This window comes from Scyliorhinus torazame, chromosome 8 (assembly GCF_047496885.1).
Source record: "Scyliorhinus torazame isolate Kashiwa2021f chromosome 8, sScyTor2.1, whole genome shotgun sequence".
Classification (NCBI taxonomy): Eukaryota; Metazoa; Chordata; class Chondrichthyes; order Carcharhiniformes; family Scyliorhinidae; genus Scyliorhinus; species Scyliorhinus torazame.
In genome coordinates, this window is record NC_092714.1 from 46,874,335 (window position 1) to 46,890,510 (window position 16,176).

The 16,176-nt window shown below is 49.1% G+C and overlaps 1 protein-coding gene across 2 annotated transcripts in view; it reads right to left on the bottom strand.

Moving 5' to 3' along the window:
- Window positions 1–16,176, bottom strand: part of tbc1d23 (TBC1 domain family, member 23) — a 122,401-nt gene that overhangs the window by 18,365 nt on the left and 87,860 nt on the right. For both annotated transcript variants that reach the window (XM_072513496.1, XM_072513495.1), the window contains 2 exons: window positions 8,438–8,526; window positions 538–673 (listed from right to left, as the gene is read on the bottom strand). In XM_072513496.1, coding sequence (XP_072369597.1) covers window positions 538–673; window positions 8,438–8,526 — 225 coding nt within the window. The remainder of the gene's footprint in view (window positions 1–537; window positions 674–8,437; window positions 8,527–16,176) is intronic.

A 16,176-nucleotide genomic window follows, 5' to 3' on the forward strand; every position in this document is an offset into this window, starting at 1 on the left:
TTCAAAAACTCTTGTTGTTCAGGGCCCCATATGAAACTGCCACCTTCCGACGCCATCTTGGTTTCTGCTTGCCTTCCTTGCCGTTGTTCCAAAGGATCCGCTGCAATCCGGCCACTTTCCTCTCCTTTTTCCATCCGTGTCCAGGGGGAACACCCTTCTGGTTTACCGCACGGTGTTTTCAGCCGTTAAAATTGCCATTGGGGCTCCTATCAAGAGCCCAAAAGTCCGTTTCACAGGGAGCTGCCGAAACGTGCGACTCAGCTGGTCATCGCCGCACCCGGAAACCCACCGTGATGTTTTTAATGCTAACCAGTAAGCATGCCGCACACCTACATTAATGATGTGTTACAGCCATCCTGCGACCAGGATCTGCAGTGCAAATGATACTGACATTGAGATTTGGGGATGAATGAGTGACAGTTTGTTAAATTTCTTGACTAATGTCACAGAATTATTTCAATTCCCTTTTTCAACAAAGCTACCCTAGACTGCAAGTGTCTAAAATACAACTGAACTTGTAAATTGGCCATTACACACCTTGGAAACATATGCCCCGTCTCTTTCACCTCACTGCATGGAAAGTGGTGTTTAATATCAGGCTTGTTCACCCATGTTTGAATATTCACCATCTCTTTCCGATCATCATCAGACATGGAAGAACTGTCAATTTCATCTGTCGAAACAAAATAGGCTGAAAATATAACAATGAATGGACCCCTTGTTAAATGAGCAGAAACATACAAAAGCACACAAATAAACATGACAATATTTTTCTGTTAGTAGAGGATTGCCTTTAATTCCAGTAATATATTGGCAATTTTTAAACCAGATTTGCAGGCAAAGCAGTGCAGTGCGATTGGAACATCAAACAACCAAAATCTTTGTTTTTTGGTATTTTTTCCAACTCTGAGGTTGACCAAAGCTGATTTTTCTCTCTCACTGATTTCCAATGGCGAATACAGCAGAAGACCAGTCACTAAACTAAAGCCAGGTTATGGAGTTCATCAAAGATAGGCTTTAAACGTTTCCCTCTTTGCCTTACTGGGTTCCCAATTTCAGTTGCAGAACTAAGAAAAAGTGGAATAAGCAAAATACTAGATGCTGGATTCTGAAACAAGAACAGAGGATGCCAGAAAATCTCAACAGGTCTGGTAGCATCTATTAGGGCAAAAAGCAGAGTTAACATTGCGAGTCCTTTGACTCTTCATCAGAACTGAAGGAAGAGAGAATGTGTTAGAGTTGTAAGAGTTGCAACAAAAAGTAGTAACTTTAAGGAGAAAAGACAAATGGCCTGGTGTAGGAAGAGGGGTTTGCATTGAGGCAATACATGAATGAGATTAATGGAAATTGGCATTGGAACTTGCTTTGTCTCAACCACAGGAGATGCATGACCCAAACAAGAGCCTATACAACAAAGCAAAAAGGGTTCCATATTCCTTCCTAATTATTTAATTTTTAACAGGAAGATACTATTTTAATCAATTTCAACATATGAAAATTAGATGAGCTTTAAGTAATACCCTTACAGATCAAGTTATTTGTATCTCCTTTGGCTGAGAAACCCAAGCTTCAAGGCCACCACTTCTCTCTCTGATGCAGCCAAGATTGGAAACCTTGCTTTTTCTGTAAATGATCAAATTGGATGGGAGGAAGCCATGAAACGTAAAAGGTAGTAATTTTAGTCCCTGATATGCTTTGAGTTAATCGCTTGCAAAACAAGAGTTAGAATGCTATTACTGGTTTCAGGGCTCATGGATTAGGAAGGCAAGGAAAAATAGTATCTGTCTGTAATTTCTGTTCAGTGTTCACTCACACTCATTGGAAAAAGGGACAGAAGGTTCGTACCCAGGTATAATGCTCTCAACAACAGCGTACCAGTACTCATCGTCTTGCTCATACATGAAGAATGGCTTCTTGCCTGAATTACCAGAAGACTGCCATTGCCAATGGAGCCATATCCCAGGTACAGTCAGAATCTTTAGGAAGGACAGGGACAATGATGACTTTAATCAATAGGGATGAGAGTGGATGAAGACAAAAGATTCTGAAAATGTCTTTGAGACAAAGAATTGTGCACATATTACAGCAAAAAAATGGTAAAGTTATTGGAGCATGAGGGACCTGAGAATTACAGCAGTTTTCATGATCTGTAGTGAAATGCAAATGCTACAAGAAACTTCAAACTAAAAAACTAACATTATTACATAAAAACTTTTTTTTAAATTGACATTTGTATAATTTAACATTGGCTGCTAATCCAATTCTTTAAATTTAGAGTACACAATTTTTCCCCCCTCAATTAAGAGGCAATTTAGCGTGGCCAATCTACCTACCCTGTACATCTTTGGGTCGTGGGGGTGAGACCCATGCAGACAAGAGGAGAATGTGCAAACTCCACACAGAAGTGATCTGGTGCCGGGATCGAACCCGAGTCCTCAGCGCTATGAGGCATCAATGGTAACCACTGTGCCACCATGCCGCCCACTAATCCAATTCTTTTTTTTTTAAATAATATATTTTATTCAACTTTTTCAGCCAAACAAAACAGTACAAAGGTTTTTCCCCTTTTTACAACAGCAAAGCAACATAAATAACCGTGACCGTATTTTAACAAATAAATAAATAATATATAAACTAAATGGCAACTGCCATAACAAAAATAATAGCTCTCCCAAATAATAAAATCAGCAATTCAATTTACATAACCAAGTACCAATATCTTTACAAAAACACCCGAGGACCCACCTGCACCCCCCCCCTTCCCCCCTGGGTTGCTGCTGTTACCTTCCCATTTCCTTCATCGTTCTGCGAGGTAGTTAATGAACGGTTGCCACCGCCTGGTGAACCCCTGAGCCGAACCCCTCAGTGCAAACTTTATCCGTTCCAGTTTTATAAACCCTGCCATGTCGTTTATCCAGGTCTCCACGCCCGGAGGCTTGGCTTCCTTCCACATAAGCAGTATCCTTCGCCGGGCTACTAGGGACGCAAAGGCCAAAACATCAGCCTCTCTCGCCTCCTGCACTCCCGGCTCTTCTGCAACCCCGAATATAGCCAGCCCCCAGCCTGGCTCGACCCGGACCCCCACCACCTTTGAAAGCACCTTCGCCACCCCCACCGAGAACCCATGCAGTGCCGGGCATGACCAAAACATGTGGGTGTGGTTTGCTAGGCTTCTCGAGCATCTCCCACACCTATCCTCTACTCCGAAAAATTTACTGAGCCTTGCTCCGGTCATATGTGCCCTGTGCAAAACCTTAAATTGTATCAGGCTAAGCCTGGCGCACGAGGACGAAGAGTTTACCCTACGTAGGGCATCTGCCCACAGCCCCTCGTCAATCTCTTCCCCCAGCTCTTCCTCCCATTTTCCCTTCAGTTCATCCACCATGTTCTCCCCCTCATCTCTCATTTCCCTGTATATATCTGACACCCTACCATCCCCCACCCATGTCACTGAGATCACTCTATCCTGAATCTCCTGCATCGGGAGCTGCGGGAATTCCCTCACCTGTTGCCTCGCAAAAGCCCTCAGTTGTATGTATCGAAATTCATTCCCTTGGGGCAACCCATATTTGTTCGTCAGCGCTCCCAGATTCGCAAACGTCCTGTCCAGGAACAGATCCCTCAGTTGCACAATCCCAGCTCTCTGCCATGCACCAAATCCCCCATCTATTCTCCCCGGGACAAACCTATGATTATTTCTTATCGGGGACCGCACCGAGGCTCCCGTCATTCCCCTATGCCGTCTCCACTGCCCCCAAATTTTCAGTGTTGCCACCACCACTGGACTTGTGGTGTATTTCTTCGGGGAGAACGGCAGCGGTGCCGTCACCAGTGCTTGTAGGCTGTTTCTTTTGCAGGACGCCATCTCCAATCTCTTCCATGCCGCTCCTTCCTCTTCTTCCATCCACTTACACACCATTGAAATATTGGCGGCCCAATAGTACTCACTTAAGCTCGGTAGTGCCAGTCCCCCCCCTCTCCCTGCTACGCTGCAAGAACCCCCTCCCTCCTCACTCTCGGGGTCTTCCCAGCCCACACAAAACTCATGACGCTTTTCTCGATCTTCTTGAAAAAAGCCTTCGTAACCATCACCGGGAGGCACTGAATCACAAAAAGGAATCTCGGGAGGACTACCATTTTGACCGCCTGCACCCTCCCCACCAGTGAGAGGGGCACCATGTCCCATCTCTTAAAATCCTCCTCCATCTGTTCCACCAATCGTGTTAAATTAAGCCGACGTAAGGTTCCCCAACTCCTGGCTATCTGGATCCCCAAGTACAGGAAATCCCTCAGCGGTAAATCCTCTATTCCCCTGCTCTGCTCCCCCGGATGTACCACAAACTCCTCACTCTTCCCCATGTTCAATTTGTACCCCGATAGTTCCCCAAACTCCCCGAGCGTCTGCATTATCTCAGGCATCCCCTCCACCGGGTCCGCAACATACAACAGTAAATCATCTGCATACAATGATACCCGGTGTTCTTCTCCTCCCCTGAGTACTCCCCTCCACTTCCTGGAGCCCCTCAGTGCTATGGCCAGGGGCTCAATTACCAATGCAAACAATAACGGAGACAGGGGACACCCCTGCCTCGTCCCTCTATAAAGACGGACGGAGTCAGACCTCTGCCTGTTCGTGATCACATTTGCCACCGGGGCCCTATATAGCAGCTGTACCCATCCAATGAACCCTTCACCAAAACCAAATCTCCTCCGCACTTCCCATAGGTAGTCCCACTCCACTCTGTCAAATGCTTTCTCAGCGTCCATCGCCACCACTATCTCCGCCTCCCCCTCCGGCGGGGGCATCATCATCACCCCTAGCAGCCTCCGTATGTTCGTGTTCAGCTGTCTCCCCTTAACGAACCCAGTTTGATCCTCATGGACCACGCCCGGGACACAATCCTCTATCCTCGTCGCCATTACCTTGGCCAGGAGCTTAGCATCTACATTCAAAAGGGAAATGGGCCTGTAGGACCCACACTGCAGCGGGTCTTTATCCTTCTTCAAAAGTAACGATATTGTCGCCTCCGACATAGTCGGGGGCAACTTCCCCCTTTCCCTGGCCTCATTAAAGGTTCTCGTCAAGAGCGGGGCCAGTAGGTCTATATATTTCCTATAAAATTCCACCGGGAACCCATCCGGTCCCAAGGCCTTCCCCGCCTGCATGCTCCCAATCCCCTTTACCACCTCCTCAACATCCATCTGTGCTCCCAGTCCCACCCTCTCCTGTTCCTCCACCTTCGGGAATTCCAACTGATCCAGGAAATGCATCATTCCCTCCTTCCCTTCTGGGGGCTGAGCCTTATACAACCTCTCATAGAATGTCTTAAACACCCCATTCACTCTCTCCGCTCCCCGTTCCATCTCTCCATCCTCATCCCTCACCCCACCTATCTCCCTCGCCGCTCCTCTCTTCCTCAATTGTTGGGCCAGTAACCGACTCGCCTTCTCTCCATACTCATACTGCACTCCCTGTGCCCTCCTCCACTGTGCCTCTGCCTTACCCGTGGTCAGCAGGTCAAATTCCACATGTAACCTTTGTCTTTCCCTGTATAGTCCCTCCTCCGGTGCATCTGCATTTTGCCTGTCCACCCTCAGAAGTTCTCTCAGCAATCGCTCCCTTTCTTTACTCACTTGCTTCCCTTTATGTGCCCTTATGGATATCAGTTCCCCTCTGACCACCGCCTTCAACGCCTCCCAGACCACTCCCACCTGAACCTCTCCATTGTCATTAAGCTCCAAGTACCTTTCGATACACCCCCTCACCCTTAGACATATCCCCTCATCCGCCAACAGGCCCATATCCATTCTCCAGAGTGGGTGCTGTTCCTTTTCCTCTCCTACCTCCAGATCTACCCAGTGTGGAGCGTGGTCCGAGATGGCTATGGCCGTGTACTCTGTCCCTGTCACCTTCGGAATCAGTGCCCTTCCCAGGACAAAAAAGTCGATCTGTGAATATACCTTGTGAACATGGGAGAAGAATGAGAACTCCTTACTCCTCGGTCTGATAAATCTCCAAGGATCTACTCCTCCCATCTGCTCCATGAAGTCCTTAAGCACCTTGGCCGCTGCCGGCCTCCTCCCGGTCCTGGACCTCGACCGGTCCAGCCCTGGATCAAGCACTGTATTGAAATCTCCCCCCATTACCAACTTTCCCGCCTCCAGGTCCTGGATACGCCCCAACATACGCCTCATGAAGTTTGCATCATCCCAGTTCGGGGCGTATACGTTCACCAGGACCACCGCCTCCCCTTGCAGTCTGCCACTCACCATCACGTATCTACCCCCACTGTCCGCCGCTATGGTCTTTGCCTCAAACAGTACCCGTTTCCCCACTAAAATAGCCACCCCCCTATTCTTCGCATCCAAACCCGAATGGAACACCTGTCCCACCCATCCTTTACGTAGTCTGACCTGATCTGTCAATTTCTTGTGCGTCTCCTGCAACATAAACACATCTGCCTTTAATTTCTTTAGGTGTGCGAGTACCCGCGCCCTTTTAATCGGCCCATTCAGCCCTCTCACGATCCACGTGATCAACCGGGTTGGGGGGCTCTTTACCCCCCCCCCCCTTGTCGACTAGCCATCCCCTTTTTTACCCCAGCGCCTCACCCGGTTCCCACGTACCCGTATATCCCACCGACGGTGCCCTCCCGCCTCGACCACCCGCCCCATACCAGCTCCCCCCTTCCCCTTAGCAGCAGCAACCCAGTTAGCTCCCTCCGCACCCCCCCCCCTCCACTAGATCCCCCTCTAGTGTAATTACACCCCCCATGTTGCTCCCAGAAGTCAGCGAACTCTGGCTGACCTCGGCTTCCCCGTTTGCCCTCGGCCTCTCACTGTGCGAGGCCCCCACCTTCCTGCGTCCCTGTTCCCGCCTTAATTACCATAGCGCCGGAACGAGGCCCGCGTTTCCCACTCAGCCCCGCTTTCCTACCCACCGGCGCCCACAGTTCCTCATACTCCACTCCCCCCCCCCCCCCCCCAAAACGAGGGGAAGAGAGAAAATTTACAGGATTAAAGAGTTAACTATTGAAAAATCACCCCCCCCCCCTTCCTCGTCCCACATAGTCACCCCACCACTTTGCCCCAGAAGCTCTTTCTCTCGCCAGACTATTCCAGCTTCTCGTCCACTATGAATGTCCACGCCTCTTCTGCCGTCTCAAAGTAGTGGTGCTTCCCTTGGTATGTGACCCACGGTCTCGCCGGTTGCAGCATTCCAAATTTCACCTTTTTGTGAAGCACCGCCTTAGCCCGATTTGAAACTTGCCCTCCTTCTCGCCACCTCTGCACTCCAATCCTGGTATACACGGATCACCGCGTTCTCCCACCTGCAGCTCCAAGTTTTCTTCGCCCATCTTGGGACCATCTCTCTGTCATTATAGTGGTGAAACCTCACCACTATGGCTCGAGGTATTTCTCCTGCCCTTGGTCTTCGCGCCATAACTCGATAAGCTCCCTCCCACCTCCAAAGGGCCCGTCGGGGCCTCCGATCCCATTAGCGAGTGAAGCATCGTGCTCACATATGCCCCGGCGTCCGCCCCCTCTGCGCCCTCGGGAAGACCTAAGACTCTTAGATTCTTCCTCCTCGAATTATTCTCCAAGGCTTCCAACCTCTCCACACACCTCTTGTGCTGCGCCTCGTGCATCTCTGTCTTCACCACCAGGCCCTGAATTTCATCTTCATTTTCAGCAGCCTTTGCCTTCACGACCCGAAGCTCCAGCTCCTGGGTCCTCTGCGCCTCAATCACCTGTAGCATCGGGGCCAACACCTCCTTCCTCAGCTCTTCCACACAGCGCCGCAGGAACTCTTGTTGCTCCGGGCCCCATATTGAACTGCCACCTTCCGACGCCATCTTGCTTCGAGCTTCCCTTCCTTGCCGCTGCTCCGAAGGATCCACTGCAATCCTGCCGCTATCCTCTCCTTTGTCCATCAACGTCCGGGGGGATTCCCTTCTATTTCACCGCACAGTGATTTTAGCCATTTAAAATTGCCGTTGGGGCTCTTATCAAGAGCCCAAAAGTCCGTTCCAACGGGAGCTGCCGAAACGTGCGGCTTAGCTGGTCATCACCGCACCCGGAACCATTAATCCAATTCTAATGGTTTCTTTATTTCAATTATGTTATTTGTGACTGACAAATAAGGACGACAATAGTCTTGGTGAAAATGGCCTTGGAAATAGGTGCAGTTAAAACTGCCTATATCTAAGCTAGAGATACCAAGTTAAAATCACTCCTCTTAGATGCTATCTTTAATTTTTCAAATTCCTTCTTTATCTGATGTGGAGGTTAGAAAAACATTTGAAAAGACAGAATTTTCTAATCCCCGAATTAAATACGCTGGCAGTTTACACTCAAAATTGAAGCTCACAAATTCACTTATTCACTCAGGATGCCTGATATTAACTGGAGAGCTTACAGTAATTAATTTAATTACCTGTATCATACTCCTCTTCATCTGCAATACTGAAGACGGGTTTTACCCCACGATAGGGTTTTCCTACCTTGTCACTACTGCTCACGTGCCTGAGTGAGAGCAAATACGGAGGTCAATGATTAAAATCATAAAATGGAAACTTCAGTAGGAGTTGTATTAGTTACGGAACATTCAAGCTGACAAAATTAGTCAAATATCTTAAACAACTTTCCCTGCATATTGAAAACTACATTCTTCCATGAATACACTGGTCATTGTAAAGGTTTGAATTCAATTTTTTTTTATAATTCCAATTAAGGGGCAATTTAACGTGGCCAATCCACCTACCCTGCACATCTTTGGGTTGTGGGGGTGAAACCCATGCAGACACTGGGAGAATGTGCAAACTCCAAAATGTTTGAATTAAAAATCCATTTTTTTCACAAAATACAAATTCAAACTGCTGTGTAAACAGAGGCAGCTGCCATTCACATTTAACTGTTTGGTCAAAGAATTTAGTAAATTGCAAGGTGCTTGCTGGCTCCATGCTCCAGGTTTTAAGATAATTTTGCATCTTTTCCAAAGTGCAGGTACTATTCAGTGAATCAGAGATTATGCTGTGAGGTGTGGTTGACTTGGGGGAGGGGAGGGGGGGGGGGGGGGGGGGGGGAGAAAGAGAGGAAAGAGGATGGTAGGCACAGGGATGTGAAAGTAGAGAATTTGCATAGACTTTCAAAGAATTTGGAAATAAGATTTAGACATTGAAGTATGCATTTCTCGGTTGGTTCTTGGAAAATATAAAGAACAAAGAAAATTACAACACAGGAACAGGCCCATCGGCCTTCCGAGCCTGAACCAACCATGCTGCCTGTCAGAACTAAAACCGTTACCGTTCCCGGGACCATATCCCTCTATTCCCATCCTATTCATGTATTTGTCAAGATGGCCCTTAAAAGTCACTATCGTATCTTCTTGTACTACCTCCCACGGCAGCAAGTTCCAGACTCCCACCACTCTCTATAAAAAACATGCCTCGTACATCTCCTTTAAACCTTTCCCATTGCACCGTAGACCTATGCCCCCCCCCCCCCTAGTAATTGACTCTTCCACCTGGGAAAAAGCTTCTGACTATTCACTCCCTCCATGCTCCTATCAGAACAAACCAAGTTTATCCAACCTCTCCTCATAGCTAATGCCCTCCATACCAGGCAACATCCTGGGAAATCTTTTCTATACCCTCTCCAAAGCCTCCACATCCTTCTGGTAGTGTGGCGACCAGAATTGAACATTATATTCGAAATGTGGCCGAACTAAGGTTCTACAAAGCTGCAACATGACTTGCCAATTTTTAAACTCAATGCCCGGCTGATGAAGGCAAGCTTGCTGTATGCCTTCTGGACTACTTTCTTTACCTGCATATTGTGCTTCCTTAAACACTACAGTTTTATAAACAACTAATTTGTCAATAAGACATTCTTCCTCAAGTCCTCAGGTAACTGCTGATTCAAATGTCCTCTCAAGCAAACAAATTCCATAAATTGTATTTGATTTCAAATCTGTATTTAATAGAGCACACTCAGGATAGATAGTTGATGCCTGACGCAAAGAATAAGCGAGAACATCTCTGATTTACTAATCAGTAAATCAAAATGCATGTCCAGAATAATTGAGACTCGGACCTGCCAAACTGATAGTGTGGCTCGCTTAGCCTAAAGCACAAGATGATGATGACTAGTAGAGTGGAAAGCGCCGCAGGAATGGGTTCTGTGGCTCGGGGGACCGAGGTTATTTTGAAACCACACACACATCAAGCCGTTATCCATTCTGGACTAAAACGCACTATTTGCACACACACACACACACACACACACACACACACACACACATGTTCACAAGTACTGTGCGGTGAACCAGAAGGGAATCCCCCCTGGATACGGATGAAAAAAGGAGAGGAAAGTGGCTGGATTGTGGTGGATCCTTTAGAGCAGCGGCAAGGAAGGCAAGCAAAAACCAAGATGGCGTCGGAAGGTGGCAGTTTAATATGGGGCCTTGAACAAGACGAGTTTTTGAAACGCTGCGTGGAAGAACTCAAAAAGGAAATGAAGAAGGAGCTGTTGGCCCCGATATTACAGGCGATCGAAGGGCTAAACGAGGAGCAAAAGACCCAGGAGCGGGAGCTTCGGGTCGTGAAGGCAAAGGCTGCCGAGAATGAGGACGACATACAGGGCCTGGTGGTGAAGACGGAGATGCACGAGGCACACCATAAACGATGTGTGGAAAGGCTGGAGGCGCTGGAGAACAACGCGAGGAGGAACAACCTAAGGATACTTGGCCTTCCTGAAGGTGCGGAGGGAGTGGACGTCGGGGCATATGTGAGCACGATGCTGCACTCGTTAATGGGAGCGGAACCCCGGCGGGTCCGCTGGAGGTGGAGGGAGCATATCGAGTGATGGCGCGAGGACCGAGAGCAGGAGAAATTCCTAGAGCCATAGTGGTGAGATTCCTCCGTTTTAAGGATAGAGAGATGGTCCTTAGATGGGCAAAGAAAACTCGGAGCAGTAAGTGGGAGAACGCGGTGATCCACGTATACCAAGACTGGAGTGCGGAGGTGGGGAGAAGGAGGGCGAGCTTTAATCGGGCCAAGGCGGTGCTTCACAAAAAGATGATAAAATTCGGAATGCTGCAACCGGCAAGACTGTGGGTCACATATCAAGGGAGGCACCACTACTTTGAGACGGCGGATGAGGCGTGGACTTTTATCGTGGAAGAAAAATTGGAATGAGCGGGTTATTTTTAAAAAAAGAACGTTTGAAACAAAGTGGTGGGGCGAGTATGGGGGGCGAAGAGGGGGGTAAAAAGGGGGGGAAAAGGGGGGAAAGAGGAGTTTTATGTTATTAATCCTGCGATGTGGTAACTTTTCTCTCTTCCACAGGAGGTGGTGGGGGAGGAAAGGAGGTGGAGGAGATGGGGCGTTGGCCATTGGGGGCGGGGCCAAGGGGGAAGCGCGGGCTCGGTTCCCGCGCTATGATAATCATGGCGGGAATAGGGAAGCAGGAAGGAGGGGGCGTCGCACGGTGCGAGCCGAGGTCACGGGGGGAAGCCGAGGTCGGCCAGAGTTTGCTGACATCTGGGAGCAACATGGGGGGTGTAACTACGCTAGTGGGGGGGGGTGGGAGGGTGGAATTATTGGGCTGCTGCTGCTGGGGAGAGGGGGGAGCTGGCATGGGGTGGGATGGGTGGGGGGGCACCGCCTGGGGGGGACACAGCTGCGTGGGAACCGGGTGAGGAGCTGGAAAAAGGGGATGGCTAATCGACAAGGGGGGGGGGGGTAAAAAGCCCCCCAACCCGGCTGATCACGTGGAACGTGAGAGGGCTGAACGGGCCGATAAAGAGGGCATGGGTACTCGCACACCTTAAGAAACTTAAGGCAGACGTGGTTATGTTACAGGAAACGCACTTGAAACTGATAGACCAGGTGAGACTACGCAAAGGTTGGGTGGGGCAGGTGTTCCATTCGGGGCTAGATGCGAAAAACAGGGGGGTGGCTATATTAGTGGGGAAGCGGGTAATGTTTGAGGCAAAGACTATAGTGGCGGATAGCGGGGGCAGATACGTGATGGTGAGTGGCAAACTACAGGGGGAGACGGTGGTTTTGGTAAACGTATATGCCCCGAACTGGGATGATGCCAATTTTATGAGGCGGATGCTAGGACGCATCCCGGACCTAGAGGTTGGAAAGTTGGTAATGGGGGGAGATTTCAATACGGTGTTGGAACCAGGGCTGGACAGGTCGAGGTCCAGGACTGGAAGGAGGCCGGCAGCAGCCAAGGTGCTTAAAGATTTTATGGAGCAGATGGGAGGAGTAGACCCGTGGAGATTTAGCAGACCTAGGAATAAGGAGTTTTCGTTTTTCTCCTATGTCCACAAAGTCTATTCGCGAATAGACTTTTTTGTTTTGGGAAGGGCGTTGATCGCAAAGGTGAGGGGAACGGAGTATACGGCTATAGCCATTTCGGATCACGCTCCACATTGGGTGGACTTGGAGATAGGGGAGGAAACAGAAGGGCGCCCACCCTGAAGAATGGACATGGGACTAATGGCAGATGAGGGGGGGTGTCTAAGGGTGAGGGGGTGCATTGAAAAGTACTTGGAACTCAATGAAAATGGGGAGGTCCAGGTGGGAGTGGTCTGGGAGGCGCTGAAGGCAGTGGTTAGAGGGGAGCTGATATCAATAAGGGCACATAAAGGAAAGCAGGAGAGTAGGGAACGGGAGCGGTTGCTGCAAGAACTTCTGAGGGTGGATAGGCAATATGCGGAGGCACCGGAGGAGGGACTGTACAGGGAAAGGCAAAGGCTACACGTAGAATTTGACTTGCTGACAACGGGTACTGCAGAGGCACAGTGGAGGAAGGCACATGGTGTACAGTACAAATATGGGGAGAAGGCGAGCAGGTTGCTGGCCCACCAATTGAGGAAAAGGGGAGCAGCGAGGGAAATAGGGGGAGTGAGGGATGAGGAGGGAGAGATGGAACGGGGAGCAGAGACAGTGAATGGAGTGTTCAAGGCATTTTATAAAAAATTATACGAAGCTCAACCCCCGGATGGGAGGGAGAGAATGTTGGGCTTTCTGGACCGGCTGGAAATTCCCAAGGTGGAGGAGCAGGAAAGGGTGGGACTGGGAGCACAGATTGAAATAGAGGAAGTAGTGAAAGGAATTAGGAGCATGCAGGCGGGGAAGGCTCCGGGACCGGATGGATTCCCAGTTGAATTTTACAGGAAATATGTGGACTTGCTCGCCCCGATACTGATGAGGACCTTTAATGAGGCAAAGGAAAGGGGACAGCTGCCCCCGACTATGTCTGAGGCAACGATATCGCTTCTCCTAAAGAAGGAAAAGGACCCGCTGCAATGCGGGTCCTATAGACCTATTTCCCTCCTAAATGTAGACGCTAAGATTCTGGCCAAGGTAATGGCAATGAGGATAGAGGATTGTGTCCCGAGGGTGGTCCATGAGGACCAAACTGGGTTTGTGAAGGGGAGACAGCTGAATACGAATATACGGAGGCTGCTAGGGGTAATGATGATGCCCCCACCAGAGGGGGAAGCGGAGATAGTGGTGGCGATGGATGCCGAGAAAGCATTTGATAGAGTGGAGTGGGATTATCTGTGGGAGGTGCTGAGGAGATTTGGTTTTGGAGATGAGTATGTTGGATGGGTACAGCTGTTGTATAGGGCCCCAGTGGCGAGTGTGGTCACAAATGGATGGGGATCTGCATACTTTCGGCTCCATAGGGGGACAAGGCAGGGATGCCCTCTGTCCCCATTATTGTTTGCACTGGCGATTGAGCCCCTGGCAATAGCATTGAGGGGTTCCAAGAAGTGGAGGGGAGTACTTAGAGGAGGAGAAGAACACCGGGTATCTCTGTATGCGGACAATTTGTTGTTATATGTAGCGGACCCGGCGGAGGGGATGCCAGAGATAATGCGGACACTTCGGGAGTTTGGAGAATTCTCAGGATATAAACTGAACATGGGGAAAAGTGAGTTGTTTGTGGTGCATCCAGGGGAGCAGAGCAGAGAAATAGAGGACTTTCCGCTGAGGAAGGTAACAAGGGACTTTCGTTACTTGGGGATCCAGATAGCCAAGAATTGGGGTACATTGCATAGGTTAAATTTAACGCGATTGGTGGAACAAATGGAGGAGGACTTTAAGAGATGGGACATGGTATCCCTGTCACTGGCAGGGAGGGTGCAGGCGGTTAAAATGGTAGTCCTCCCGAGATTCCTCTTTGTGTTTCAGTGCCTCCCGGTGGTGATCACGAAGGCTTTTTTCAAAAGGATCGAAAAGAGTATCATGAGTTTTGTGTGGGCCGGGAAGACCCGAGAGTGAGGAAGGGATTCTTACAGCGTAGTAGGGATAAGGGGGGGGGGCTGGCACTACCGAGCCTAAGTGAGTACTACTGGGCCGCCAATATCTCAATGGTGAGTAAGTGGATGGGAGAAGAGGAGGGAGCGGCGTGGAAGAGATTGGAGAGGGCGTCCTGTAGGGGGACTAGCCTACAAGCTATGGTGACGGCCCCATTGCCGTTCTCACCGAAGAAATACACCACAAGCCGGGTGGTGGTGGCGACTTTGAAAATTTGGGGACAGTGGAGACGGCATAGGGGAAAGACGGGAGCCTTGGTGGTGTCCCCGATAAGAAATAACCATAGGTTTGCCCCGGGGAGAATGGATGGGGGATTTGGAATATGGCAAAGAGCAGGAGTAACGCAACTGGAGGATCTGTTTGTGGATGGGAAGTTCGCAAGTCTGGGAGCGCTGACCGAGAAATATGGGTTGCCCCAAGGGAATGCATTCCGGTATATGCAACGGAGGGCTTTTGCGAGGCAACAGGTGAGGGAATTCCCGCAGCTCCCGACGCATGAGGTGCAGGACAGAGTGATCTCAAAGACATGGGTGGGGGACGGTAAGGTGTCAGATATATATAGGGAAATGAGGGACGAGGAAGAGATTATGGTAGATGAGCTGAAAGGGAAATGGGAAGAAGAGCTGGGGGAGGAGATTGAGGAGGGGCTGTGGGCGGATGTCCTAAGTAGGGTAAACTCATCGTCCTCGTGTGCCAGGCTAAGCCTGATTCAATTTAAGGTGTTACACAGGGCGCATATGACTGGAGCACGGCTCAGTAAATTTTTTGGGGTAGAGGATAGGTGTGCGAGATGCTCGAGAAGCCCAGCGAATCACACCCACATGTTCTGGTCATGTCCGGCACTACAGGGGTTCTGGGTGGGGGTGACAAAGGTGCTTTCGAAAGTAGTGGGGGTCCAGGTCGAACCAAGCTGGGGGTTGGCTATATTTGGGGTTGCACAAGAGCCGGGAGTGCAGGAGGCGAGAGAGGCCGATGTTTTGGCCTTTGCGTCCCTAGTAGCCCGGCGCAGGATACTGTTGATGTGGAAGGAAGCCAAGCCCCCGGGGGTGGAGACCTGGATAAATGACATGGCAGGGTTTATAAAGCTGGAACGGATTAAGTTTGTCCTAAGGGGGTCGGCTCAAGGGTTCACCAGGCGGTGGCAACCATTCGTCGAATACCTCGCAGAAAGATAGAGGGAATGGAAAAGAAGAAGGCAGCAGCAGCAGCCCAGGGCGGGGGGAGGAACCAGAAGGACTCTCAGGGTTGTTAATATATATGTATAATATGTATAGGTCGTTGCTATAAATAATTGTATATTGGACTGTTAAATCATATTTTTGGAGAGTGTTTATCTGAGACAAGACAGTTGCCATTTAGTTTTAGTTTTCGTTTTTGTTGTATATTATTTATTCTTTGTTTATAAAACAGGTCAATGTTATTTATACTGTTATATTATTGTGTAAGGGATACACAATGTACTGTGATGGTTGACTAAAAATTTTCAATAAAATGTAAAAAAAAAAAGTAGACTGAATAAGTAATAGAGCATTCATGCCGAACATGATGCTAAACTCCTATTTAAAGGGACTACCAAAAGCTTGATGAAAAAGATCGATTTCAAAGAGGCAGTGGGTACAATACATGGGAGTTTAGAGAGGGGTTAAAGAAAATTGGTAGATGAATGTACAACAGCCAAGGTATGGATATGTGGTGAGGGGGTGTAACATAATGCAAAAGAGCAAGAATCAAAAAGAATAAATATCAGGGTTGGGTGGTTTTGATTTGAAGGTGGTAGAGATAGGGAGGAAAAAGGCACTGGGGAGATTTAAATAGGATGAGATTTTTAAATTTG